Below are 26,765 nucleotides of genomic sequence, written 5' to 3'. Positions count from 1 at the left end.
ACCTATGGCCCTCCAGATATTTCTAGACTACAACTCCCATCAGCCCCAACCAGCATAGCCAGTGATCAGCGATGGTGGGAGGTGTAGTTCAACAACATCTGGAGGGCTGCAGGTTGTGCACCCCTGCCTTAGAGCCTACTCAATTCTGATTTAACAATTTTTAAAGCCAAATGTAAGATCCTGGATAAATGCAGTGTATCTGCACGTTTTCCAAAACCGATTAAGGGCTGTTGAGTTCTTCTCCCCTAGTCATTCATATTAATGGGATGTTCAAGGAGAGCATTCATTTCTGTGCCACAAGCCGATATCCTGCAGTTGGAACAAATCATGCAAATTGTACAAATTAGCATTCTTTGCTTGGTTTTCTGCTTTACTTATAGACACGAATGAATACATGGAATGTTACTTGTATTTAGCTGCCATTTATGCCTGGATTTGTGTTTGCCTGGGTTTATTTTTCTTATTATTTCTTGTATTTCAGATGGTTAAACTTCAAGAAGTATTTAAGACTTTTTATCTTGGAAAGCATAGTGGTCGAAAACTTCAGTGGCAAACTAGTTTAGGACATGCTGTCCTGAAAGCAGAATTTAAAGAGGTGTGTTTGAATAACTTAATCTTTGCTCTTCTACCCCCGCTCCCATTTACAGCTTTCCCAAACCCCCCATTTCCCTTACACATAGCAGCCCAAGGGGTGGTGTCTGTGTAACTCTGTTGCTCTTCTGGTTTACCAGTACCCCAAGTTGCTGCTGCTTATTGAGAAGAAGTACAAGGCACAAGGAACTCAGTGCAGTGAATCAGGGTCAACTCTGCCACCATGCGCCAAGCTCTACACACTGCTCACTTTCCTTCTTCAATAAGCTGCAGTGACTCATAGTGTTGGGAAGCCAGGAATGCAACAGAGTCCCACTCATGCTGCCTCACCAGCCACTACTGCAGGCTTGCAGTTTGTCCCCCAAAATGATTCTTGGTGGCAGAGGGAGAGGAGGACAAAGGCAGCAGCAGTATAGTAGGACTGGAGAGTGGTTGCTGGTGAGCTGGCCTGGCCTGAAAGCTCCTCCATGGAGATTGCCTGAGCTGCCTGTCCTGGCTAGTTGACTGCTGGCTTTAAAAAAATCCCCTCTATAAAAAGGTCAACATGTTCCGGCAGCTTTTTTTATAGAAAAAGAGCCCTGGCCATACATAAAATAAATTCACACTTACAGGAGCCATAAGGATTTTCAGAGGTTGATGATCAGAACTATTTTATGCTGCTAGTTGCCTGCATTGTATAAGAGCAGTTGTGGTCAATTAGGTGTGAAAGAGTACTTGCACTTAATCTGTGGAACATAAACACTGGTTGTTTGGTGAACATTGGAGCATTCACATTAAGCAACATTCTATGAGATTTTTTTATCAGTCCATATATATTATGCTGCAACTTTGAGTCTGATTCTACTGTGCAAGCAAAAATATATTGGTGGTCTTCTTCTGATTCACGTGATATTTTTTATCTTTTCTCTATGCATGGTGTGGGAATCAGATTGTGCCTTCTTGCCATGAAACTTGCCTATCTTTCTTGTGCAGACATTTAGAGTTCAGCATTTAGAATTGGATACATGTAGATCTGAAGCTTATGGTCATTCCAGAGATTCATTTGAGAAAAAATTAGCCATAGATTTAATGTCATTTTATCCTATTAAAATACTCCGTCTGTGCACAGATGTTGAGAAGTGTCAGGTGGAATCTTGCTCCTTTGTTGCACATAGAGTGAGTCAGGGAGTGTACTGTTTGAACTGGGCCAATGACTTTTGGCATTCTGTTTGAAACTAAGGATGGAAAACAATTCTGGAAATAGCAGAGGTGGGTTTTGGAAATTCCTAGGCTGAATTTCACTTGAGCTCAGAATGGTTTAATGCCAAACCTGTCATCCATCAGTTTCCTTCTTCCTGCCTTTCTAACACTCAAACCCAAGATCCTCCTGAATGAGGGGAGTTTAGAATAGTTGGCTCTCCAACATAGAACCTGCTCATCTGGAGATACGTTGGCATAAGTCCTTTATCCTGGCATAGCCAAGGCCAGAGTAAGTCCCCCTAAAGATATGGTAGAGTATGGCAGGTAACTTAACCCATTCCAGTGTTCAGCATATGTATATGATTTGTTTGTAATCGTTCTATCCAGCTGCAGATAAATGACCTTTGGTAAAGAACAGGGGACAGCATCATTAACAGTCAAGCTAGTGTGTGTGTATGTGTGTAATGTTAAAAATATAAATATTTTGTTTGTTTTAGGGAAAGAAGGAGTTTCAGGTGTCACTCTTCCAAACATTAGTGCTTTTAATGTTCAATGAAGGAGATGAATTCAGTTTTGAAGAAATTAAAATGGCCACTGGTATAGGTAAGTAATAGTTTTTGAGAAGACAGGTGTCTTGTGGATTTGATCTGGCATAAATGTGATCGGATTAAAATACAGTGGTACCTCTGGTTGCAGACGGGATCCATTCCGGAGCTCCGGTCAGATCCCGAGGTTTCTGCAACCGGGAGTGCCTGTTTTGCACACACATGCGGCGCAGTAGAGTGCTTCTGCGCATGCACGCCTGGCGAAACCCGGAAAAATACTTCGGGGTTTGCCACGTACATGTCCTGAAGGATACATAACCGGAGGTGAACGTAAGTAGAGGTACCACTGTACAGGAGAATGACTTGTTACAAGAGCTTTATTAATAGAGGTAAACATGAATGCAAAGAGATACCACTACTACATATTACTACTGTTGTTTCAGAACATATTGTGGAACACATTTAGGCTGCAAATAGCAGTTTTTCCAATAACTGCCTATGACATACAGGATGTAGTTGACCCTGGGCTCTGAGCTGAATGGAGCTCTGAACTGAATATTGTGCCTATTGTGCTTTGCATTATGGTAGCTGGCAATTCCCTCATGCTTTTTTCTATACTTAAGCATAGAAAAAAAGCCGGGGAGGCACACGGATCCACAATAGTACTGCTGTGTTTCCCCAAGCAAACTACTATGGTAGTTGTACAGTGGTACCTCCGGCTGCAGACGGGATCCGTTTCGGAGCTCCAGTCGGATCCCGAGGTTTTCTCAACTGGAGGGACTGCTTCTGTGCATGCTTGTGGTGTAGCAGAGCGTTTCTGCTCATGTGTGCAGGGTGAAACACTTCCAGGTTTGCCACTTTCGCTACCCGAAGTTTACGTTACCCAAGGGTAACGTAAGCCGAGGTGCTACTGTACTTGTATATGACAGGCTTGTATTTCACAGTCTTCTGCACCATAGCAGAAGGGAGGGGGACAGAAGCAGTTTGTAATATCCTGTTTAATATCCTGATCTCCTAGGATATTGTTAACTCCCCTAAGCAAGTAGATATGTGGAAATTTTCAGGACTGAACTAGAGTAATCTCCACCTGCCCCTATCTCAACACTTTTCCAGCTCATTTCCTCTTCAGTCTGTGCTTTATGGCAATTGATACAGCAATTGTAAACAGTTTTCCATTGTGTATTTGCATTTTAAACCCCCTTCACAGAGGACAGCGAATTAAAAAGAACCTTGCAGTCTCTGGCCTGTGGTAAAGCAAGAGTACTGAATAAAAGTCCAAGAGGAAAGGATGTAGAAGATGGAGACAAATTTGCCTTTAATGGTGATTTTAAGCATAAATTGTTCAGAATAAAGATCAATCAAATCCAGATGAAAGAAACGGTATGTATTCAATGCGGACAGCTCTTTGGAATAGTCTATAGTGCGGTGGTGTTTGGGTTTAACCAAGAGATGTTAAGACATGTATGAAAAATGTGTTGTATTCTCAGCCCTGAATAGAAGTGCTTTTGTTCCGGGCTCAACCAAGTGTTGTAGTGTTAGACTCAGAGAGGGGGGTTGTTTTGAGGGGTGAAAACTAAACATTTGACATTGTTATGGATTCAGCCAGTTAAATTTGTAGATAATTTGTAAATATTTATCTGACCTTTATTTCAGTCATAGCCTGTCCTTTCTGAGAGGCAAATTTACATGATGCAACCATTAGTTGACTTTTGTTTCACTCTTGCCTAATCCCCAAAAGCTGGCCATGCCATAGCATCAATACCAATTCTTTTGGTATAGATCCTCTCTCCATACTATCAATTAATTATATTAACCAAATAATATGCATGTATGTATGCACATGTGTGTGTTTGTGTGTCAGGGTAATTGATGCATATTTTTCATACTTGCCGTACAGGTCGAAGAGCAAGTCAGCACAACTGAAAGGGTGTTTCAAGATAGACAGTATCAGATTGATGCAGCTATAGTACGAATAATGAAGATGAGGAAGACACTCAGTCACAATCTTCTTGTTTCAGAGTTATATAATCAGCTAAAATTTCCAGTAAAGGTGAGTGAAATATTAATGTATAATACAGTAAGGGAGAGGCGAAATTGGGAGCACAATTATGGTAAAATTACTGTGATCACAGAATACATTATCATTTTCAGAGTGTTGTCTCCATCTGTCTCCATCTCTCTAGTATTTTATTTCCTTTGTCCTTACATTGCTAAACCGTGTCAACTTATTCTCTTATTACAGCCTGGAGACTTGAAAAAGCGGATTGAATCTCTCATAGACAGAGACTATATGGAGAGAGACAAAGATAACCCTAATCAGTACCACTATGTTGCATGAGGAGGAAACTGTTTTTATAAAACAGGAGGACATTAGCTTCCCAACAATGGATACTTGTGTTGTTCCCAAACCTTACTTTTAGCAGAACTGGGAATGATGTTCATTAAGCAGCTGCATGTACTGCTGATACTTGAAACATCCTTGCCTAGTATCTGTGGTGGTATTCAGAGACAATTATTTTTAGATCTGCTTCTTGATTTCTTTCAGAATTCTGTTCAAAATTTATTTTGGAGTTGGAGTGAATGGTAATTGTCCTCTGTATGATATAATTCTTTTGCCTGAAGAGTGGTTGTGTGTGTTTGACAGCACATCATAAAAATACTTTACGCTGCCATTTTTCGCTTCAAGAATTATTTGAGTTTCTTTTAAACACTGTTGAAGAACAATCAGTGGTCTCGGGGTACACTGAAGTTTTAACTATGCACCAAGAATTCTAGTTTGTTCTGTTAGATTTTTGTTTTGTTTTTTTATTTTCTATACCTTATCCCTGTTTAGATGGATCAAGTGCCAAGAGGATAACTGCATTAAAAACAATATAGATGAGCTTTCTAATGAGCTCAGATATTCATTGGTGAAATATATTTTCTTCTTGGCCACATGAAGGTGAACCAAATAAGCACTTTCTAGCTCTGGGATAATTGTTTATAACCTTTCATGTAAAAAAAATGAAACTACAGGATAATATAGTTTTATTCTAAAAGTTACACACAGGGTAATTACAGTGGCATGATCTTAGAAAATTTCAAAATATTTTTTTAAGGCTTTTTTGCCCTGTAACGAAAACAATCCAGCTCCTCTCCGGATCATACTTGCTGAAACATGAGAAAACATGAGAAAATATTCCTATTGTGGTAGCTTTCCTCCTTTGTATCCCATTCTGTGCATTCATTTGCAAAGTTTCTCTGGACTTTCTGCACGCAGGAAGATTTGATTGTTCTCATAGTTTTACCTTGACAGATGAAGTAGCTTGTTTCATATCATTTACATGGAAATTCACCGAACTTTGAAGAAAGAAAGCTATGTTAACAGACAGTTGTAACTGCTGGCTTTACAGGATACGCCTAATGATGTATGTTTAAAAGAAACCAAAGGGAGTTTGACCTTTTGTGTCATTAATGTTAGTAGTATCTTTATTAAAATGCTTTGCATAAAATTAGTAACTTGGTTTATTATATAAACTCCCTTGTATTATTTTGACTTCTGCAAATTAAAATCCTTTTCTCATCTGCATTACTATGAGTTAGTGATGAATCCAACATTCATTGAAATTTCCTTCCCATTTTCCTGTTTCAAAAAAAAAAAAATTAAGCAAATAGAAACTTTTAAATCTGATTTTTACTTAAAGCAGATCTCGTGCATAGTAACTGCTTTTCCACTGTATGAATGTGACAATCTCTTTCCTATTTGCAATAGCATGGAGTATTGTCCAAAATTAGTAAAATTGTGTTGCTACCTTTTTAATGCTATAATGAGTATGCCTCTTTCTAAAAGACAGGACCTTCATGATGATTCATACAAGGGATTAGTTCAATGTTTCAGTATTTTTACAAAGTATATCCTCATTTTTCTTTTCTTGTCTCCAGTACTGCTTTATTTCCTGCAACACTTGTTCAGTTTGGAAGCTTGCACAGAAGGCTGTTAACAAATTTATGGGCAATATCTCTACAATAAATATAGCTACATTATTATTTAGACTGGAAAACAAAATAATAAACCAAAACAACATATATTTAGACTGGAAAACAAAATAATAAACCAAAACAACATATATCAGGATCCTACTTCAGTTTACTAGTCAAAACTATCGATTGCTTGAAAAAGTATAAAAGAGAAAAATATAAATATAAAAGTTAACATGAATTTTATAAATTATTATTGTCAACACTACAATTTTAAATAAACGTAGTAATTCTCTCAGTTAGTTCTAGTTTTTGCTTGCACATCTGCCTATACTGATGGCCTGAAAATGGTTCAGTTTACAGCTTTCCTGTGTTCTGTGCCTGGTCATTTGGATGTGGGAGACAACTGCATTAGAGATGCATTTATAGAGAGATACAGTAAAGGGAAACGTTCGACTCAAATTGTCAATCAAGGGATGGAAGACGGGGGACTCGAAAGACTGCCTCCTGTTTGCAATCACTGATGCCCAGCTCATTTTCGTATCTACCTTCTTCCTTTTACAGTCCCTCTCTTGACCTCTTTCGTTGGCGTCCTTTTTCTTTTTAAAGGCAGTAATGACCGGTGACAGCAGTAGCCATTTTAGTCAGGTTTCGTGGCATTGGTAGGTTGTCACCTCCATTTGCTGCAGGTGGCTTCCGAAGCCAGAGCAGGTCTTCAAACTACTTTCAGCTCAACGTTAAGCAACTTCAAACTTACGCACCTTGTGTTTAGGTTTCTGCTGTCTCACTGGCACGTTGTTGTGTGGCTTTCCCTGCCCCTCGCCCTAAAATGTCTGTAGCTGAAATGCCTATCAAGTCGCGTTTGTGGCGGCAGTACAACCGACAAGCCCCATTTGTTAGGGGCTCTCTTGCTTTTTCTGAGAACCTTCCAGTAGAGGATTTATATTTCGGGTATGAATTGTTTTCCCTCTCCGCCCACACAATAATTAAATTTCTTTAAAAAAACATGACTCTATCGCGAGAGCTCATGTGACATTGGAGTCATTTCCTTGGCACTGAACCCGGAGCAGCCTCCCAAAGGAAACGAAACTCCTGCCACCAGCCGACCTCCTCGGACGAAGCACGGGAAGAGCGTCGTTTTCCCCGCAACAAATTCCCAGCCAGGATGGGCGGCGGGCCTAATAGTGATTATAATCGCCACAAGCCGATTCGAGCTTCCCCTAAACAGTGGTACCTCGGGTTAAGAACTTAATTCGTTCAAGAGGTCTGTTCTTAACCTGAAGCTGTTCTTAACCTGAGGTACCACTTTAGCTAATGGGGCCTCCCGCGGCCGCCAAACGATTTCTGTTCTCATCCTGAGGTAAAGTTCTTAACCCGAGGGAGTCTGTAGCCTGAAGCACCTGTAACCCGAGGAACCACTGTATTTCGCTTTTAGCAGTTCAGCCCGGTGACGTGAGAACGAACTGAAATCGGTTAAAAAACTACAGTAAAAAAAAAAGGGAGGGGGAGAAAGCCTCTCAACGGCCTCAGCCTATGGCCTGCTTCTCTCCGTTCTCGCGAGATCACGGCTCTGGTTCTGCCCGTCTTCTCTCTCTCTCTCTGCCCCCCTCCCCATTCTTTATTAAAGAGGCCGGGCGTGGTTTATTAAGATCAGGTGACGGAGGTTAAAAAAAAAAAAAAGCGGTGGGAGAGGCGGGGTGGGCCGACGGCGACGACTACGTCGATCACGTGACCGCGCCTCTCGGCGTTATTCGGTGCTGCCGACGCCGACGTTCCTCAGTCTGCGCTCCCCGCTCAGCTTCGCGTTCTTCTCTCTGTCTCCTGACTCTGCCCGCTCCTGTCATGGCGCCTCGGTACAGCTGGGGGTTGCTCCTGGCGGCGGCCCTGCTGGGTGAGTATCCGCGGCGGCGGCGGCGGCGGCTTCTTTTCGTAGGCCTCTCCCCGGCCTCAGCTCTCGCGGGTCTCCGTCGCTTCCCTGAGAAGGGAAGGAGCGCCCTGCCTGCCGCCGCCCCTTGCCCTCCGCTCGAGGCCCTGTGCGTGGAAGCCCCGCGGCGAGGAAAAAGGCGGCGGCGGCGGCGGCGGCCTCCTCCTCCCGTGTGGCGCTGGGCTGGCACCGCGCCTCACCCTGGAGCCGAGCCCGGGCCGCCGGGTCGCCGCTTCCTTCCCCCGGCACCTGGGAAGTTAGCGGGCCAGGTGTCTGCGCCAAAGGGCAGGCGGGCCTCCCACGCGGCCCTGAGGGCAGAGCAGCCTCTCCGCGTTAGGGAGAAGCAAGAGGGCTGTTTTCCGCCGTGGGAAACGGTGGTGCAGGACACGGTGTACTTAATGCAGTGCAACCGCTAACGCGGATTTCAGCATTTAAAGGCGCTGCCTCTCCTCCTCAGTTAGGCAGGTGTGAATTGGCTGTATACCGAAACCCATGTCGCCCCCCATCCTTCTCCCCTTATGTGCTGGAAGTCGCCCAGCTAGGGAAACCCAGCCAGGTGGGTGGGGTATAAATAATAAAATTACTATTATTAATCACGGAGCTTTATCTAAAGAGCTGACCATCTACTTTTCCTCCAGGTCACTGTATTGTGAGGCAGTGACTAGTTGCTGCTGTAGCTTTGCTCCAACCTTTGCCTAGCTTGCACACCCAGGGTGTGGATGGCTTTGTAACCTTAAACCTTGACGCCTTGTTCCTTTTGGCTGCAGCTGCATATCTTAAGAAACATACTGCCACTTTATTGTTCTCCTTCCAAGGCAACTGTGTTTTGAAGGCTGTTCAAATCCTGCGTCCCTATGTTCTGTTTTTCCCCCAGCAGCTCTGCAAACAACTTTTTTTTTTTTTGGCTGAAGCGCCCTCTTCTAGCAACGACAGGTGCGAGCAAGAGAACTTGTTTGCCTTCTTGTGCTTGAGGCCTCGCATGCTGCTAATTTGAAATAGATAACTTTCACTGTTGGTATATTGGTGCAGAGAGCACTGAGAGTTTCCTCTCTGCTTGATTGTACCAACAAAACTGGCGATGCTCCCTTGAGGCCACTCTGGCTGACCCTCACTGCACTGCTTTGCAGCCTTCCTGTGAGTATTTGGCTAAACTCTGATAAGTTGTCTTGTTTCTCTGGATGGAGGATAGGAAGGCTTGTTTGAGAGTGAGAGTGAACAAACCAACCTGCTGTACAAGGGTGAAATTTACATTTGTTGTTCTGCCCACTTTTACCTCTGGCCCCACCCATGTGGTTTAGGAAGGCTTCCCAGATGGGAATGTGTCCTCCCATCTAAAAGAGGTTCTGTATCCCTGCTGTTTTGCAAGGCATTCACCATCTTCCCAAACTTGTGTTTTGTGTAAACTAGATGTAGCAAATGTGAAGGAACTTAGAATGTAATAGGTGACCCAGCTGAAGGTGAAATTCTTCTCTCCTGATAGTAGTTGTCTTCTGCTGGATTTTTTCTCCCAAGTGGCATTGTCTAGTTTCAGTACCTTTATCACTGGCTGTATAACACTGGTGATATGAAGCTGTTATCTTGCAGAGATTTCTACAGGTTCTCTTGCACTCAGTGGGACTTTATCCCCCAAGTAAATATTCACAGGATTAGGCTGTAAATCATACAATCTTTCTCACTATAGCATGAGGTCAATGAGAAAACCTGGGCATCCCAGTAATGTAGGCCAGAGTATAGAATTTAGAACAAGTATGACTCATGAATTTGTGTCCTTGCTGTGCTGCTTTGACTTGATACAGTATGGATTTGTATGTGATTATTAGTCTGCAATCACTGGTCTGCCTTATTCCATCCCAACTCAGTAGATGGTGGCTATGTATATCCTGAAGTGTTTTTCCCCAGGATTCCTTTTCTCACCTTTGTCATTAAAGTTAGCCTTGCCATTATAGGCTGAAGTATTTGGGCCTGTTGTAAAAAAGCAGAGGCATGTTTGAAGTAAAAAGCTACATACCGTATAGCAAATTCAAGAGTAGTTTATTTACAATGTTTTAAAGGCATTAAAACACAAAGATTAGGGAAACCAGAGACAAACCTGGGACTAATGAGACTAGTCTCCCCTTTTACTTCAAAATAATGAATACTTATTTTACTTTAACAAATTATGTGTACTTGGTGTGTGTTTTTAATGGTTTGGATTCTTTAAAGATACATTCATGGATTTGATCGTCAGTGGATTTTATTCTGGGTGTGATACCTGCTTTTTCCTGAAATTCAACTTTAGCTTGCTTATATGATGCTCCCTCAAGTTTCACTTTGCAGTTTCCTGCTCTGCACCAAAACAAAGGTTCTAAAAGGACAGGAGAGCATGTTCTTATACTGCCTACAAAGAGTATTTGTTGTTGGATGATTTAGTACTCTTTGGTCAACTCCTGTCTTCTCTTGAACTCTCATTCATGCCCATGTCTTCAAAAGACTTATGGGTGCTCAGTAAAATATAATATTAAACTTGTTAACTGATACCTAATTGTGTGGGAGCTGTAACTTTGACAGGTGGCTTCTCTTGAACTTGATTACTTCAGGATTTTGGAATAAATTTCCATAAGCAACTATAAACTTAGTACATCTTTGCCTACAAGAAAATGGCTGGCTTTCTTAAACTTTCCAGATCAGCTGTCAACTACAGTTGGATGAACTAGAATCAGCTTTATGGCACGAGATGAGGTTTCTATAACAATTTGAAACTTTGGGCAGCTTGAATGGATTTGCATGGTACAGAATCCTTGTGCACGTGCACAATAATTCAGCTAACTGCAAGGCCTGGTAGATATCTCTCCAGAACTGCCAAACTCTAGTTGATTTACTAGGAGCAAACAAAGAAGATAAACAAGGGCTGTAAAAGGAATGATAATCCTTCCAGTGCCCTAAATGAGGCTGAGGGCTCTGGATATATAGATAATTGTCGGAGGGTTTTAACTCCCTTCTGCAGTGGACTTGTCCAGTTTAGGTGTTAAGAAGCTGTGTTTGGGAAACATAACAGGTGTTTCTTGCTTTAAATTAATGGCCACCAATTCAGCTTTTGAAAATTGCACAGAGTGTTTTTAGAAAAGTGTGTCAAGTCTGAACACTGCAGTGCTGCCAAACTCTTGATATGCAAGTTAGGATCTTCCTAGTGCAGTGTTGGCCCAAAGTCCTTGCATATATTACAGAGTTGCTGACAAATTGGTGTCATCTAATCTCTTGCTAAAAGGCACTAACTTAAAAGGGCTCATGACGGAGGTGCCTTTATCAGATGAAAAGCAGTGGGGAGTTCCTTTTTAAAATGGCTGCTTTATTGGAAGGGTAATATTCATTCCATAGGTTTATCTGCAGTTGCCCCATAGTCACAAGGAAGCAACCTACATTGGTGCATAAACACTAGAAACATCTCTTTGTACCAGCTCATTTCACATACGTATAATCCAAAACATGAAGCTTACAAATGACTTTCCACTAAAACTTGTGTTTTATGTTTATCCGTAGCATAGAATTACTTACTCAGGAAGAGCTGATGCAGCATGAAATCTGGGCCGGGACAACTGTTTAGCAGGAAGCTGTATTATATTGTCTTGCATAACCATGAACTTTTCAGTTTCAAGATTTACTATTAAATGATCCACTGAAACTTAACCTAGCCTTACTCTTAAGATGAGGTGCGCAATCTTAATGTGAACTGCTTTCCCACATAGGTGCTCTTCACTCAAGTTGACTAGGTATCTCCATGGTTCAGATTCTCATTGCATGAAACATGTAGCTACCATTCTACTACTCTGAGCATGGCACACTTATCATAGAGTAGAGAGTGATTCAGGCTGCCCTGGAGTCTTCCTGTCTCTGCTCTTATCCACTGCATAAAGGGTTGGAACAGCCAATCTCCCATAGTGCAGTACAGTATTGTGAAATGCACGGGTGGGGCTACAGCCAGAATAGTGCCCTAGTTTGCTGCCTGCCTGCAGATCTTAAATGCGCTCGCAAATACAAAGAAACTTTCCATGGATCCCACAAGTTAAAAATTTCATTTGTCCACACACTGTATTTAAAATGCCTCTTGCACCCTATTAATATGGTGTTGAGTGAGTAAGGCAGGTGTGTCTTCTTTTGATTTATATATTCATCTTGTTAGCTTGCATATTGTAAAGCACCTATCCTTTTCCTAATAAGCAGTTCCAGCTCTGTATTGCATAATGCTGATAGTTTCAAACCTGTGAGAATTGGCCAATAAAAAGGATCTATCTATTTAAAAAAGGTCCTTGTGTTTCTTGGTTCTGGTGCATATCTTTAAAAAACCAAGCAAGCATTTTGGTTAAAATATTATTTGCATAGGGTATGAATATTTGATGACAAGTCTTTAAAGAAACTGGTATTGAAAATACGCTGGCAGAGCAATCCAAACCCTGGTTGGGCAGCAGAAACACATAGAGCAGCGGAGCTTCCATAACATCTGCAGCTCTATTGCTCTCATTGCCAGGGTGCAGGGCAGGCAAAATTCTGCTTCTGGAGCTATTGTAGGGATGGGGCCTGGATCTTAGGTCAGCTCAGCCCCTTCCCATCCCACAGAAGCTCTGTTTGGCACATCAGGAGTTTGGATTGTGCACTAAGTGATTTAAAACTGCTTGAAAGACCTGTTCTCAAAGTTGGATAAGCTAGACTAGTCTCTTGTGGAGAATATGCTCTATTCGTTGGATGCTGTTTTGGAAGTGTAGCTCATTTGTTTCTTTCTAAGTCTGCCATACAATTCAAACAATTCAAAGATGTAGCAGTGTGTTTGCAATTCAGACTTCTGTAGCAGTTTTCTTCCATTTTAGTGAAATCCCTCCATGATATATACTCCAATTAAATGTTAGGAGACCTCTGACAACAAATGGAACACAATTCTACTGCAGTAAAACTTGTCACCCAGAAGTACAAACAGCTTACAGCCTTCCTGCATTTTTAAGTAGAAGAGGAAAACATTGCAGTGGACTTTGCCCTTCTCTCTGCATTAAGCAGTTCCTGGGAGAAAAAACTTGTATGAATGCACTTTCATAATGGGCTTGAATTGCTGCCACTCCAGCATGTTCAAAAATGACAAAATCAACAAAATGATGGGGTATAATCAGGCTGTGAAACTTGCTCAATTTTTGTGTCTTCCAACAATGCTGCTTCATTGGCAGGTCACTACTTGGTATTCCAAGATAGTTGTTTGTGTTTTTGGAGAGGGAAGAAAGTCGCTACAGTTCGGAAGGAAGGGGGGAAGCACTGGGGGAAAGTATTATTTCAATAGTATTAAGGCTGTCGGACAATTAAACATATTTTACCTATTAATGGTTTGACTCTATAGCAATTGAAAACAAATTCACGTGCTGCATAACTTTTCAGTAGTCTCACAGCTTGCACATGGTTGTTGTGGAAGAGAACAAAGAAGCACAAATCAGTCATAGGCAATGGAAAGTTTCAGCAACGTACAGCCAGTCTTAAATTCACAGTACATGATGTTTGTTCTCAAGTCAAATCCACTGGAGAAAAGTTAGGACATGCTGGTTGGCTGGCCTTTGGAGAGAGGACGAGAAGCTTGGTATACCAGACTCTGTGCCTGTTGAACAGTTGACTGAATGGTATCTTAGCCTGAATCATGCAATTGTAGAGTTGGAAGGGATCCTGAGGGTCATCTAGTCCAACCCACTTGCATATTGCTAGGCAAACCTGTATTCATTCAGTTCACTTCACAGAGAGTTGTTTAGTTTGGCTATCCAGTCCCCGTCCCCCCGGCCTAGCTCCTCCCTAACCCTTTCCTGTCCTCCCCCCGACAAAACATGTCACTGTTGTAGAAAAAGCCTAACAATATACTCGTGTAAATCTAGAGGGGAAGCATATAAGATTCTAGCTTAAATTAGGGGGTGGGGTCCTGTTGAGACTTCCACACACACGTGTTATAGTTGCACAGTTTTAAAAAGGTGGAGGTTTAAAAAATTGTCCTTTGTGCAGATCTTCATATGTTGGTGCAATTTGAGTAAATCATTACCTCCTGCAGGTGGTAATCTGTAGTTGCCTTTGGCAACGGCCTGTACTGTAGCAACTAGAACCTTATTAATGAAGACATCTGGTAGCTGAGGTCAACTTAATATTGCCTGACCACATTTTAAAAATACTGATCCCTGCCAGAGGTAGAATATACTCAAAACACCTTTGTGGGGTGGGGATTTCTACATTCCTTTAATTTTCAGTAAAATGGGAGTGATTATTTAGATAGTATTTTTGTGTGTGTCGTACGGTCTTAATGTAAGCCATGGCTCAGTTATTAAAAAGCTGTCTTGTACACTTGAGTATTGGTATTGTATTTATGAAAATATATACTACCCATTCATATAAACAATTAAAAGTATAAAAAATGGAAATGTGGTGAGTTTTCTACTTTTGTATATTTTCAAATGAAAATGATTCTTTAGCATGTAGATAAAACTTGTTAGCTTGTGTTTCTCACATGACAAATTTAACAAGAATGTTTGGTAGTTTTGTAACAGGGCTCTTTATCAGTGTGTTATCAAGAGGACTAGATACAAATAAAGCCAGTGGAGATACAATGAACCATTTTGCAAACAAAGGTTGTGATTCTGGTTGGCATAAATTGACTTTCCTTAAATCATTCTCATGGTTGCTTAAGAGTTTTTCATCCCTTTGGAACATGCTTTGTATGAATGTTGGAACACACTAATACATAATAGGTTCTTAAATATTGTGTGTTTTATAATACTGTAATGGCTTAGATTATCTTCACAATAAAATGTGTTGCAAGCTAGAGTTGCTACAGGGGAATCCTCGCTTATGCGGGGGTTCTGTTCTTGGTGGCTGCATGGGGGTTCCATTCTACCCCACCTCTTTTGACGCCAAAATCAATTGTGTGCGAGTGGAGAGGTGCCTGTACTGAGCAAGTGTGGGCTTTCTAAAAGCAATCATATTCTCCTTCCACAAAAGTCATCTGTCCTAGTGAAGCCCATCGTTACATATGGATGTTGCATATATTCTTCAAAGCTATCTATCGGCATTGCACTTCTTGATATTTATTGTTTTCTGTTTGCAGGATTTTTACAAGCATCTTCAGCGTTTGAAGTAAGAGATGGGAAAAACAAAACCTGCATATTAGCCAATTTTTCTGTGCTATTTAAAGTGGAATACAACACAAAAACCAGTAAAGAGGTGAGGATGCTGAAGCTTAAATGCGTGGTGGGCCAGAAAGCTGCTTACAGAGACATAACTTTTAAGGTGCTATGTTGTGCGGCTAAAAATGCTGTTTTCAGAGCTGAAGCTGCTTATTTTGCACTCATGGTTGAGTCTGTTTGAAGAAATTTTGGATTTCTATATTTGATTGGGAGCGGCAGTTAAACCTTGGTCTCTGATTTGTTAGTATGTGTATATGTTCATCCTATCCACATGGCAGGAAAATAATTTTAAATGTACGTCATGAAAGTGATGCATGAATTGGCTCAAAACTCACTCAGACACTTTCCTGAAGTGTTTGTGGTCAACTGAAGGCAGAGCTTGATGGAAAACAAGTTTGTAATATCATTTACTGGTGGGGATGAGGGTAAAATTTAGTTATAAAATTATGTCCTAACCCAATTCCTTGGGATCAGTAATAATGCCTCAGAGCAAATATAGGATTAAAAATAGCCCTGTTTATAAGGCACACAATGCTTACTTCACTTTTATAGCTGCTGAAACAGCCGTATCCACCATGTGCTCCTTAATGGTCTCTGCATCAACCTTGAGCAGAGTTTCCCAGACTTAGGTCTTCAGCTGTTTTTGGTCTACAACTCCCATCATCCCTAGCTAGTGGTCAGGGATGATGAGTATCGAGTCCAAAACAGCTGGAGACCCAAATTTGGGAAACCCTGACCTAGAGGAAGGTCCTGAGTGAAGTACTGCAAGGATCTGTCTGAGGCCCTGTGCCTTTTAACATCTTTATAAATCCCTTGGATGAGGGTGTAGAGGATATGCTTAACAAATTTGTAGATGACAGGAGGCTTGGAAGAAGACGGAATCAAGACTCAAAGTGATTATCACTGGCTAAAACATGGTATCCAAACCAGCAAGATAAAGTTGAACAGTGAGAAATTGTAAAGTTCTGTTTACAAAATCAAGGCCACAAGTGTAGAAATAGGGAAGATCTGCTTTGAAGCAATACATGTGAAAAATAGGTATCTTTAGTAACTAAAGGTTTGTTAGTCACAAATTAAACTCGAGCCACCAGTGCAGCTACTAAAAAAAGCCAATGAAAGTTTAGGCTGCATTGGTAGCAGCATTGTGTCTAGAATCATACCATGAGAAGTAATAGTTCCACTCCATTCTGCACTAGTCAGGCTACAGCTGTGTACTGTTATGGGCATCACATTTTAAAGAAGACATTGAAAGAGAAGAGTGTGCCTCGAGAAGAATGACCCAAGTGCAGAGGAGCCTGGAAACCAAATTATGTGAGGAATGGTTGAAAAAGCTGGACATGTTTAGCCTGAGACGAGAAGATGGGGTATGGGCACAATAGCAATTTTCAAAAATATGCAGAAAATGGAGCTGACAGAGAGCAGAACTGGAGCTAATGGATAGAAATTGCAGGAAAGGAGATTCGGCTAAATTTTACAATTTTTATCCTGCCTTCCCTCCAAGAAGCTAAAGCCCCATTTTATTCTTGTAATACCCCTGTAAAGTAATTCAGGCTGAGAGACAATGACTGGCACAGTGTCACAAAATCGGCTTCATAACTGTGTTAGGATTTGAACCTGAATCTCCCTTGTTCTAGTCCAGCATTCTAATCAGTACGCCATTGGTTCTGTCACTATTGTTTTGCTAACTTTCTGTTGCTACGTATGCCTGCCTGGTTTAGGAATAGAGACAGAAACGAAATGTGGTAAGCCCCAACCTACTCTGTGCCAAATCCTTTCTAAAACACAGGGAGGGATTATTCTTTCCCCAACGCACACCCCACCTGCCTAACCTTTAGTTAATAAATAAAAAAACAAGCAAACACATTTTTACTTGGCATGGGATCCTTCCTTCCCACACTTCACTCTAAAGCCTTATCCTACATTGTAGAAATTAAACGGCAATTTGATCCTGACCCAAAGGTGCACCACTAAAACCTACGTAGGTTTACTTTGTATTCCCACCCCCACCCCCAAAAATCTACTATGGTTATTGAGTGCCTTGAAGCATTTTACTTACTTTTGATTGTTTGATGTTTACAACAGTTCTGATGCTCACTATAACAGCAATACTGTTTTTGTCTGTTAGGTCAAGATCTTTTCACTTCCTTCTAATGCTGTGGTACTGCCAGAAAGCACATGTGGCAAGCCAAACGACACTTCAGAAGTTCTTGCAATTGGATTTAGCAACAATAACTCATTAAAGATGGCATTTGTAAGAAATGCAGATGTCTACGTTGTCAGGAGTCTGACTTTCACCTACAACTTGTCAGATGCCAGCCTTTTCCCCAACTCAAGTGAAAGTAAGTGTTTTGGAGGCTTTGCAAAGTACAGTATGATGAAGGTAGCTGGGTTGGTGGTACATAGGATGGTTGCCATATTTATGGAGAGATTATCTGAAGACCATCACACACTAATACAATTGCACACTTTCTGCAGCTGGAGCAAGAAATGTGTCCAAAGACACTGATATTCAAGCAGGCTTAAGGACAACATATACATGTCACAGCAACCACACCATAATAAGCATGAATAATGTGACTGTCCTTCTCAGCAACGTTACGCTTGAGGCATACCTTGTAAACAACACCTTCAGTGGAAAAGGTAAGCATTGTATTTTCAAAAAGCTTATGGCATGCCAACTCTTCCCACTGGAACTAGTCATACCCCAGGGACTCTCATTTTCTCTGTAGGTTTGGGGTTGTGCTGAAAGATTGCTATTTTGTAATGGTTTATGTAAAATGAGTTCCTGATTGGGGAAAGCCAAAACAGTCTTTGTGTAGCATAGGTTTTGAATGGCCAACAACTTACCATGCAGAAAGCCGAAGGGTATTGTTAATAAGTTGGGAAGTAGTAAGTATTACTGGCAAATGCAGCTGAAGCCTAGTTGGAAAGGACAAGAGAAGAGCAAACTGGGAGAACCTTCCTCCCAGTTCTCTCTTTCACTGGTCTTTCCGACAGTATTGTGTTTTGGAAGAACAGGAGGAGCCCTCTTTGCTGTGTGCAATTTGTGAAACAGCAATGGAGCAGCAAATGAATGAATTTTATCATGGCTTTTGAAATGGCCCGTTTCCAGGAAGCAAATTGATATCACACTAAGGACCCTGACACCCAAGTTTAGTTTGAGACACAGCTTCCTTCAAAATACAAGGGTGAATTTGGAACAGCAGTGCCACAGGTAGGACAGCAGGAGATCTGTTTTGCCATCTGGTCTCTGCTTCTCACTGCTACCACACAAAAAACCCGGCTGGGGGCGGGAGCACCAGCTGCCACCATCCCTGCTATGAGACACATCAGTCCTCACAGCCTATAGAATTTGCTGAGAAAGGCCAAGAGCCATGACTTCTTCAAGCAAGGGTGTGTGTTTTGTTGTGCCAATGTCAGTGGAGGGGGTAGTATGAGGGAGATGGCTACCCTATTAACCTTTTAAGGCAGCAATTTAGTGAAGGAGTCATTTCTGAGAAGCTAGATGGTGCCTAGAGTTAAAGAAGGGAGAAGGTTTGTTGGCCATTTAGCTATTACTAACTGGGTGTTTGGGTTCACTGAGTTTTGGTGGAAATTTATCTAGTCTTTTGTGGGGGGGGGGTGAAGTAACAGTTAATATCTGGTGGGTGGGTGTTCCTATCAAAGTGTTCTTTGAAATGGAGATTGAAAAGAAATGTTGACTGATGATGATTATGCCTGTTTCCTCGCACCTTTCACTTTTAGTGCAGTGCCTTAGGTGGGCTCCATAACACTGTCTGGTCCAATTTATTGCTTGGAGTTTCAATTAATGAGGTCTGAGGGTAGTGACATGGCTCTGGACTAGTTTGACCAACCACTTGTGTTAGGAAGGGGCTGTCTGCCTGGATCCAGGAGAATGTAAATTCATCACTGTGAGAGGGAGTGGATCCAAGCTATACAGCACCTGAGTGAGACAGGAACTTTGCCTAGGCTTAGCTGCTCCAAGCTCTCTTGGATGGCTCTGATTTTCTAGACCCACCTTAGTGAGGCATTAGGACTGGGTTTGGAACACTGCCTGTGTTTCCCTATGAGATGGTCTCTGCCAAGACAGGTGAAGAGTGTGACCTAATTGATTCTCTTACCTGTCAGCAGCTTTCGGTATCATAGGCCCAGCCATTGCCAAACCAGTGTCCTCTAGATATTTTGTACTGTGGCTCAGGCTCCTCCAGCTACAGCACAGTCACATTGGCTGCAGTTGATCATAGTCCAAAACATGTGAAGGACAAAAAGTTAGCTTGTGGGTGCTTCTAGATCCAGCACTCCGCTGCCCCCCCCCCCATGAGGTTTAGGTGGTCCAGTGATTTGGAGCACCTTTATCAGTTTTGGTTGACCTAACTATGACTCAACAAGCTCCTGGTTGGAATACAGCATTGTGCCCTTGAAAATTATCTAGAAACTTGAGTTGGTCCAAAATAAGAGTGGTCAGACTACTGATGGGGATTGGCAAATAAAATTATATTGCACATGTGCAGTAGCTTCCAGCCCATTTTCTGGGCCCAATCCAAAGTGTTGGTTTTAATCTTTAAATCCCTAAATGGCTTGGGGTCAGGCTGCTTGAATGAGTATATTTTCTCATATATTTCTGTCCCGGGGCCTTAAGATTTTCATTGGCTCTTCCCCACATTTCCACACCTAATGTGGTAAGGTGAGTGGCTACCATGGAGAGGGTCTTTTTGATGGCGGCACCCCATTTATGTAATGCTCTGCAAAAAGGCTCACCTGTTGCCTATGCTATTGTCTTCCTGAGTTTTGTGGTAAATTTGCCCCTGCAGGCTTCATGCTGATGCTTAAATATTTAGCTCCTGTGTTCATCGTATGTTTCATATTGTTGGGCTTTTTAACGATTGCATTATCAGTAAACGTCTTTGTTTTTGAGCTTAACAAACTATGAATTGCCTTGAAGAACACAGTTGTACAAGGGATATTAAAATATATTTTCAAAAACAAAAAGGGGCTAAGTACACATTTTGTAGTTGGGAGCAAAGCGGGAGAAGAGACTGGACAAAGTGAAAAAATGAAGGTTGACTGAGTGTTAATTGACTACTTTCCATGCTATGATTTGTGATCACTGCCTTCCAGAAACTGTCTGTAGTGAAGACAAAGGGTCTACAACCGCCGTTCCCGCAACTACAAGTGTGGCACCAACTGCAGCACCAACTGCAGCCCCCAAAACTCCAGACGTTGGACGATACAATTTGACTGGCTGTTTGCTTGCTTCTATGGGCCTGCAGCTTAATATTACCTACACCACCAAAAACCAGGTAACTTCCATATTTATTATTTATACATAGCAATACATAGAGATACATGGGAAGCTAATGCACCTTAGACCAGACTAGTAGGCTTATTAAATCCAGGCTCTTCACCACCAGCAGCCACACAATAATGTGTTTCAAGGAGGTTAGTGTTGTCCACCTGTGCACTATGTCCTGCAGACTTGGCCAGGATCTCTTACTCTTGCACAACTGCCAGTTAAATTTAGACTAATCATAAACATGGCAAAATCTGGAAAAGTTGATCATCTCTGATCACCCCCATGGCACCATTGTGGCTACTGAAAAGGAGCCCAGCAAAATAAGACAATTAAAAATAGCTAAAATTTAAAAACAATCAAGAATATAACACTGCGAGCACAAAAGGCTTTTTAATAATGTGCTCATTTCAATATCCATACAGATCATAGCCTGTACAGTAAAGTCATTCAATTTAACCCTATTGTGTACTCCTAGGAAAGTTGCTTTCCTGTTTCTGCACACTGTTCCCAAAGCCGTTTACACAAAAATTACTGAAGAAAATGTCATAACTTTTTGTTTTTAAAAGAAAATGTCATAACTTTTTGTTTTTCTGTTTCTAAGACTAAGAAGTGGGAATTGTTGAATCTTCCAGCAAATACAACTTTCTCTGGGCATTGTGGGGATTCCACAGTTACTCTGAACTTGACTTCTGGGAGCACTGATCTGGTTTTTTATTTTGAGCAGGTAAGCATAGTTTGATGCCACACTTACAGAATGCTGATGTAGTCCATATGGTATTGGTCTATGCTCCTCCTCATCCCTGACTTTTGGTCATGCTAGATGGAGCCATTGAAGTTGGGAGAACACCACATTGACTGCTTCTGATTGACAGGCAGAGCTGTGTTTGACATGTATAGACCATGCAAATATTACTCTATTTATGTGCATAACTCTGCTTCTACCAGTAACTGGGAAGATCATGGATCAGGGCACAAAAGCTTATGTGCAGAACTTCAGTAGCTTTAGACTGTTTTTAGAAGGTTGCTTTAGAGGTTTCATTATGTTACTATTGGTGTGTTTATCGCCCTGGAGGAAGGTGGTGCAAATTAGTACAGTGGTACCTCGGGTTAAAGGGACGCGGGTGGCGCTGTGGGTAAAACCTCAGCACCTAGGACTTGCCGATGGCATGGTCAGCAGTTCGAATCCCCGCGGCGGGGTGAGCTCCCATCGTTCGGTCCCAGCTCCTGCCCACCTAGCAGTTCGAAAGCACCCCTAAGTGCAAGTAGATAAATAGGTACCGCTTTATAGCGGGAAGGTAAACGGCGTTTCCATGTGCGGCGCTGGTGCTGGCTTGCCGGCTGCAGCTTTGTCACGCTGGCCACGTGACCCAGAAGTGTCTTTGGACGGCGCCAGCTCCCAGCCTCTTAAGCGAGATGAGCGTGCAACCCTAGAGTCGGACACGACTGGCCCGTACGGGCAGGGGTACCTTTACCTTTACCTTACCTTGGGTTACAGATACTTCAGGTTACAGACTTCACTAACCCAGAAATAGTACCTCGGGTTAAGAACTTTGCTTCAGGATGAGAACAGAAATCACGCGGTGGCGTAGCAGCAGCGGGAGGCTCCATTAGCGAAAGTGGTACCTCAGGTTAAGAACAGACCTCCAGAACGAATTAAGTTCTTAACCTGAGGTACTAGTGTAAATAAATAAATGGCACTTGTTAAAAAATAAAATGGCAATTTTAGATGACTTGTAATTTTGTGAATGAGCAGAATGGCATGATAGCCATTTTGTATTTTTCAATTTATTTACTTGAGCTTATGAAACAGCCTCACTATCTTAAAATCACCAGTGGGATCTGGAGTTCACGCCCTTAAAATAGGGCATTTCTTCTTCAGTGTCTTCTGTAGTGTTTAAACCATGGTTCTTGATCTATAGTTACCAGTGCTTGTGGTTTTTTGTTCCTGGCTCAACAAAGGGAGTGAAGCAGGAGTGATTCAGCAGCATGTGCATGCACATAAGCCATGTTTTAATTATGGCTTGTCATGATATGTAGATGTATACGCTATGTATGTTGTCCCTTTCTATTAACAACTGCAGCGTATTTTACCAGTGATATGGTGTCCCTGTAGCATGCATAGACTAGCCTTTTAAAAGAAACCCAACAAGTGACTAAGATTTATCTTTCTTTTTAAGAACTCAACCACTGACAAGTATTTTTTGCACCGTATCTCTGTGAGCACAAGTCTGCCTCCTGAATCTATAAGTAAGTAATATATACGTGTATTTTAAAATGACTTTAATAACTTAGATTTTGAAGGATACAAAGAATGTCCAAAATAGCAGAGTTCAAAGAAGATAAAGAGATGCAAGTATTCACAAACTGTGTTAATTGCCAGTTTGAAATGCCAGGGTTATTCGTTCTTTAGCTTTTAGAAGGCTCACTAGGAGATAAGAGAGAAAGCCATGAACCTTGAAATACAGTCAACTGGTTTGATTGACACCCACACCATGATTTCAGGGTCCTCAAGCCCAGGAAAGCAAATAGCCTATAAAAGTTTGGTGCAACAGCTTGTCCAAGACAATGCTGTACTGACAGCAGGAAAGGGGTCCTGACTTTTGTTACTGCTCATCAGTAACTTCACACCACCACCTATAAAAACATGGTGGCAAAATGGGCTGGTGCCTTTACAAACGAGTGTGGTCCTACTTAATCTCATCTGTGTTGTTTTTTTTAATACAGAAAGAACATTTAAAGCTGACAACGATAGCCTGAGTGCTCTCAAAGCGACAGTTGGAAAATCGTACAAGTGTTTTTCAGAAGAGAGTATTTGGATCTCAAATGAAACCTCTCTCAATATATTCAATGCTCAAGTCCAGGCTTTCAAGATCACAGGAAACACATTTGGAACACGTAAGCTGTGTTTAATACACTACATATTAAACACAAGTTCAGTGCAAAAACTTCGTTCTTTCAGAGCAATAGTAACTTGATGATCTAGCTTGGCCATACTTAGTGGTGTCACCTGTACACATTTATAGGTTTGTTTCTTTACATTACTGTGGGTGAGCACATGATCTGTGACTTAACCAGTTAAATGTAGATTAATTTGCTCATCACAACCTCAGGGGTAAGTTTTATTATATGGTGGCTCATCTCGGCTCTGCCCAAAGACTGAAGGTAATTAAAAGAAGCTTAAATAAGTTTCAGAAGGAAGACTATCATTGATTCCTAGTCTGTCATACCAGAACACTCCACAATAAGCATTCTTCTTCCTGCAGCCTCACTAATTTAAAGTTGACTCCCAATTGGCAAAGAAAGATTGTCAGTTTTGCAGTTTCAAAAGGGGTGGGAGTCGGCAGAGAGCAAGATGCCATATGCAGTATAGAGAAAAAATGTAGTTTGATAAAGTGTATATTTCTGCCTTATGGGGTGACCTTACTGCAAAAGTACACAGCTGTGCTTATAGCTAATTAGTATGCTACAAATGTTTGGCTATTAACCCTTCAGGTTCCCAAGGAGAGCTTACCAAGACGTCATCTGATCTGACTGCTGAGCATTTTAATTTGCATCATATTGCTAACAGCTAACCCATCACTCCCAGTCACCAGCTGTGGGTGGTGGGACTTAAGTTCCTCATCCTTAAGCTACATACTGTGACAATCCAAACTTCTCTCCATCCATCCCATTGTACTGAACTGCTAGCAAGGGGGTTCCTATACTGGTGTGCTTGAGGGACTGGTGTTGTGCATATGGCCTTTAGTTAGAGTTGTCTCCCATTACTTGTGGGAGAAAATATGATAGCCATTATTAGAGAGCCTTGAGTTGAACTAAACATGCCGCTTGTAAGATTGTGCACCTTTTTTCTCAGGCTTGAAATTGCCTGATTTCATATGAAGGGCAAAGTAACAAGGTTGAAACGGTTACTTCAGACACCACCTGTGCTCAAAGGTGGGCAAGAAAGCACTTCCACCATTAGAACTACTACTACTACTGTCAAAACTTAGAAAGTACAATGCTATCAGACACTGTTTTACCAAGTGGTAACAACTGTAGTAATAATAATACCTTGTGAAGTTGTTCCTCCAAGGTTCTACCAGTTGGGAACCTAGAATTCTGATATTTTGGGCTACAACTCCCAGCATGAGCCTGCTAGGGGTTAGGCATGATGGGAATTGTAGTCCAAAAGTATTTGGAAGGCACCTGCAGTAAGTTAGGAGGCAAAATAGTTTAAATTCACTTTCCGATAGTCAATGTAGATACCCTGACAGATCATTGAAGAGTAGAATAGATTGGGTCCTGGAATGATTATTTGGTGTTTGGCCTGGTTCCTTGCTATTTTTCTAACAGAATTTTAGAATTAAAGCTGCTTTCTAGAATTGTTTTTTCTTTCTTTCAGCGGAAGAATGCCCAATGGATGAAAACAATATGTTGATCCCAATCATAGTTGGTGCAGCCCTTGCTGGACTTGTCCTTATAGTGTTGATTGCATATTTAATTGGCAGAAAACGTAGCCATGCTGGCTATCAAACAATTTAATGATTTGCACTTCCTTAAACCAGTGTGGGAGAACAGCAGTTGCAAGAAGCAGATACATCGATTCCCCCCATTTCCCCATCTTCCCCTCAAATAGATTGATATGAGGGAGCACAATCTCTTCCTTACCAACTGTTTCTTGCAGTGCCTGCTTTTACTAAATGTGAAATCCATCTCGTGGCATTTAACTATGCACAAAGGATAACTTCTATAATTCTGTTTAATTTTGCTAATGGGTTAAGTATTCACCCACATAGAAACAGGCTGAAGTTTTAAGAATGCTTTTCTGAATTGGCATGGTTTTTAATGTCAACTACTCTAAATGGATGTGATGTAGTTAATTCACATTCATTCACTTAAAATTCAGATTAATTATATCTAACAAAGGGAAATTTCCACTTTTCTGATACTACCACCCTGTGCTGAATTTAAACTGCTTAGGTGCAGTAACTACAGTAATGACTGACCAATCAAACTTACACAATTCCCACTTTGTCTCTACCTAGGTATGTATCATTAATAAGCTTTAAATGCTAAGCCTGGTATGTGCAAGGTGTGGAGATACAATTTGGCTGACTTCTAAGATATTTTTGGTCTGTCAGCTTGGTAGGAGCTGGCCCTTTTTTACATAAAAAAATGGGTGTTACTTTATTTTTTGTAAAGTGAATTTCAGTCTCTTCTGTTGAAGTTCAAAGGAGGTCCTTTTTCTGCACATGTGTACAATAATAGACTTCAGTCTGCTAATTCTTGCTTTGATCTTGGCTGGGACTGTACACTGCAAGGATCAGTTATGGATGCATTGCCTGTAACAATGCTAATAAAGACTTTTCTGTATGTTTTGTCAGTGTCCAGTTGAGCAATTGCAACATTTTTGTGTAAAGAGAAGTGGAAGGGGTGCACTGCAAAACCCAAGCAGCAAATTTTGCCTGCCACATTCATTTCCCTAGTCTGCCTCTGTGCCCCAGAGAATCAGTTTCAGAAGATGAAAGAGCAGTTGGCCAAGGTATCTACAGACAAAGGGAATATGTGGTTGGCTGTTGTGTAAATGCCTGGCAGCCATTGCCAGCACAGCGTACCTTATGCTGTGCTGGCGGCAAGCTACCACCTGCCTTCCCCCTGCCCTTCTGGCTTGCGGAAGCCAGAGCTGTATGGTGGCTTACTCAGCTGTGGGGTTGGAGGCTTCCTTCCCCTTAGCTGAGCAGTTTAAGGAAGCCCCACCCCCCATCTTATGCAAGGGGGGGGCTTGATCAACTGGGGGGCACGGAAAGCTGCCCACTCAACTGATCAAGCCCCCATACTGCTCTTGCTCACGTGAGCCACAACGGCATGGGGCTGGGCAATGTATCTTGGCTGCTGCTTCCTCCCCTAAGGTGGTGAGGAAGCAGCAGCTGAGATATGTTTCAGACATCGTGATATCAGAAAATCATGGCATTTAGCTGCTGATACATCACAATGTTAATGACCAGATATTGCCCAGCCTTACTTAACAGGTAGAGACCCTATATCATACAGTCACAACAGGACAAAGCACACACAACTTAAAATTTCAGAGGTGCAAATAGAAGCTGTGCTTGTTCTAGTAGCCATTC

At 41.7% G+C, this 26,765-nt stretch overlaps 2 protein-coding genes and 1 long non-coding RNA gene across 3 annotated transcripts in view; 2 read left to right on the top strand and 1 right to left on the bottom strand.

The window, feature by feature from the left end:
* CUL4A (cullin 4A) overlaps positions 1-5,883 on the top strand; it is a 32,077-nt gene extending 26,194 nt beyond the window's left edge. The window contains exons 16-20 of the mRNA XM_081858101.1: positions 482-595; positions 2,268-2,373; positions 3,523-3,695; positions 4,213-4,365; positions 4,558-5,883. Of these exons, the coding sequence (XP_081714227.1) occupies positions 482-595; positions 2,268-2,373; positions 3,523-3,695; positions 4,213-4,365; positions 4,558-4,653 (642 nt within the window). The 3' untranslated portion in view covers positions 4,654-5,883. The remainder of the gene's footprint in view (positions 1-481; positions 596-2,267; positions 2,374-3,522; positions 3,696-4,212; positions 4,366-4,557) is intronic.
* Positions 5,326-7,945, bottom strand: LOC309339959. Its single transcript, XR_014155700.1, has 2 exons — positions 7,673-7,945; positions 5,326-5,937 (listed from the first exon to the last, which is right to left on the bottom strand). It is a non-coding gene; the product is annotated as an uncharacterized lncRNA (long non-coding RNA).
* A 42-nt stretch (positions 7,946-7,987) lies between these two features.
* On the top strand, positions 7,988-26,010 carry LAMP1 (lysosomal associated membrane protein 1). The gene is made up of 9 exons (XM_081858325.1): positions 7,988-8,163; positions 15,287-15,402; positions 17,491-17,704; positions 17,841-18,005; positions 20,484-20,665; positions 21,260-21,382; positions 22,836-22,905; positions 23,383-23,553; positions 25,040-26,010. The coding sequence occupies exons 1-9, from the start codon at positions 8,115-8,117 to the stop codon at positions 25,177-25,179; spliced, it is 1,230 nt and encodes a 409-aa protein (XP_081714451.1). The 5' UTR covers positions 7,988-8,114; the 3' UTR covers positions 25,180-26,010.
* The last annotated feature ends 755 nt before the right edge of the window (positions 26,011-26,765 follow it).

Source organism: Podarcis erhardii (genome assembly GCF_964252035.2).
Source record: "Podarcis erhardii genome assembly, chromosome: 4".
Lineage (NCBI taxonomy): Eukaryota > Metazoa > Chordata > Lepidosauria > Squamata > Lacertidae > Podarcis > Podarcis erhardii.
Note: the sequence above shows the minus strand (reverse complement) of the source record. Positions and strands in the feature narration are given on the sequence as shown.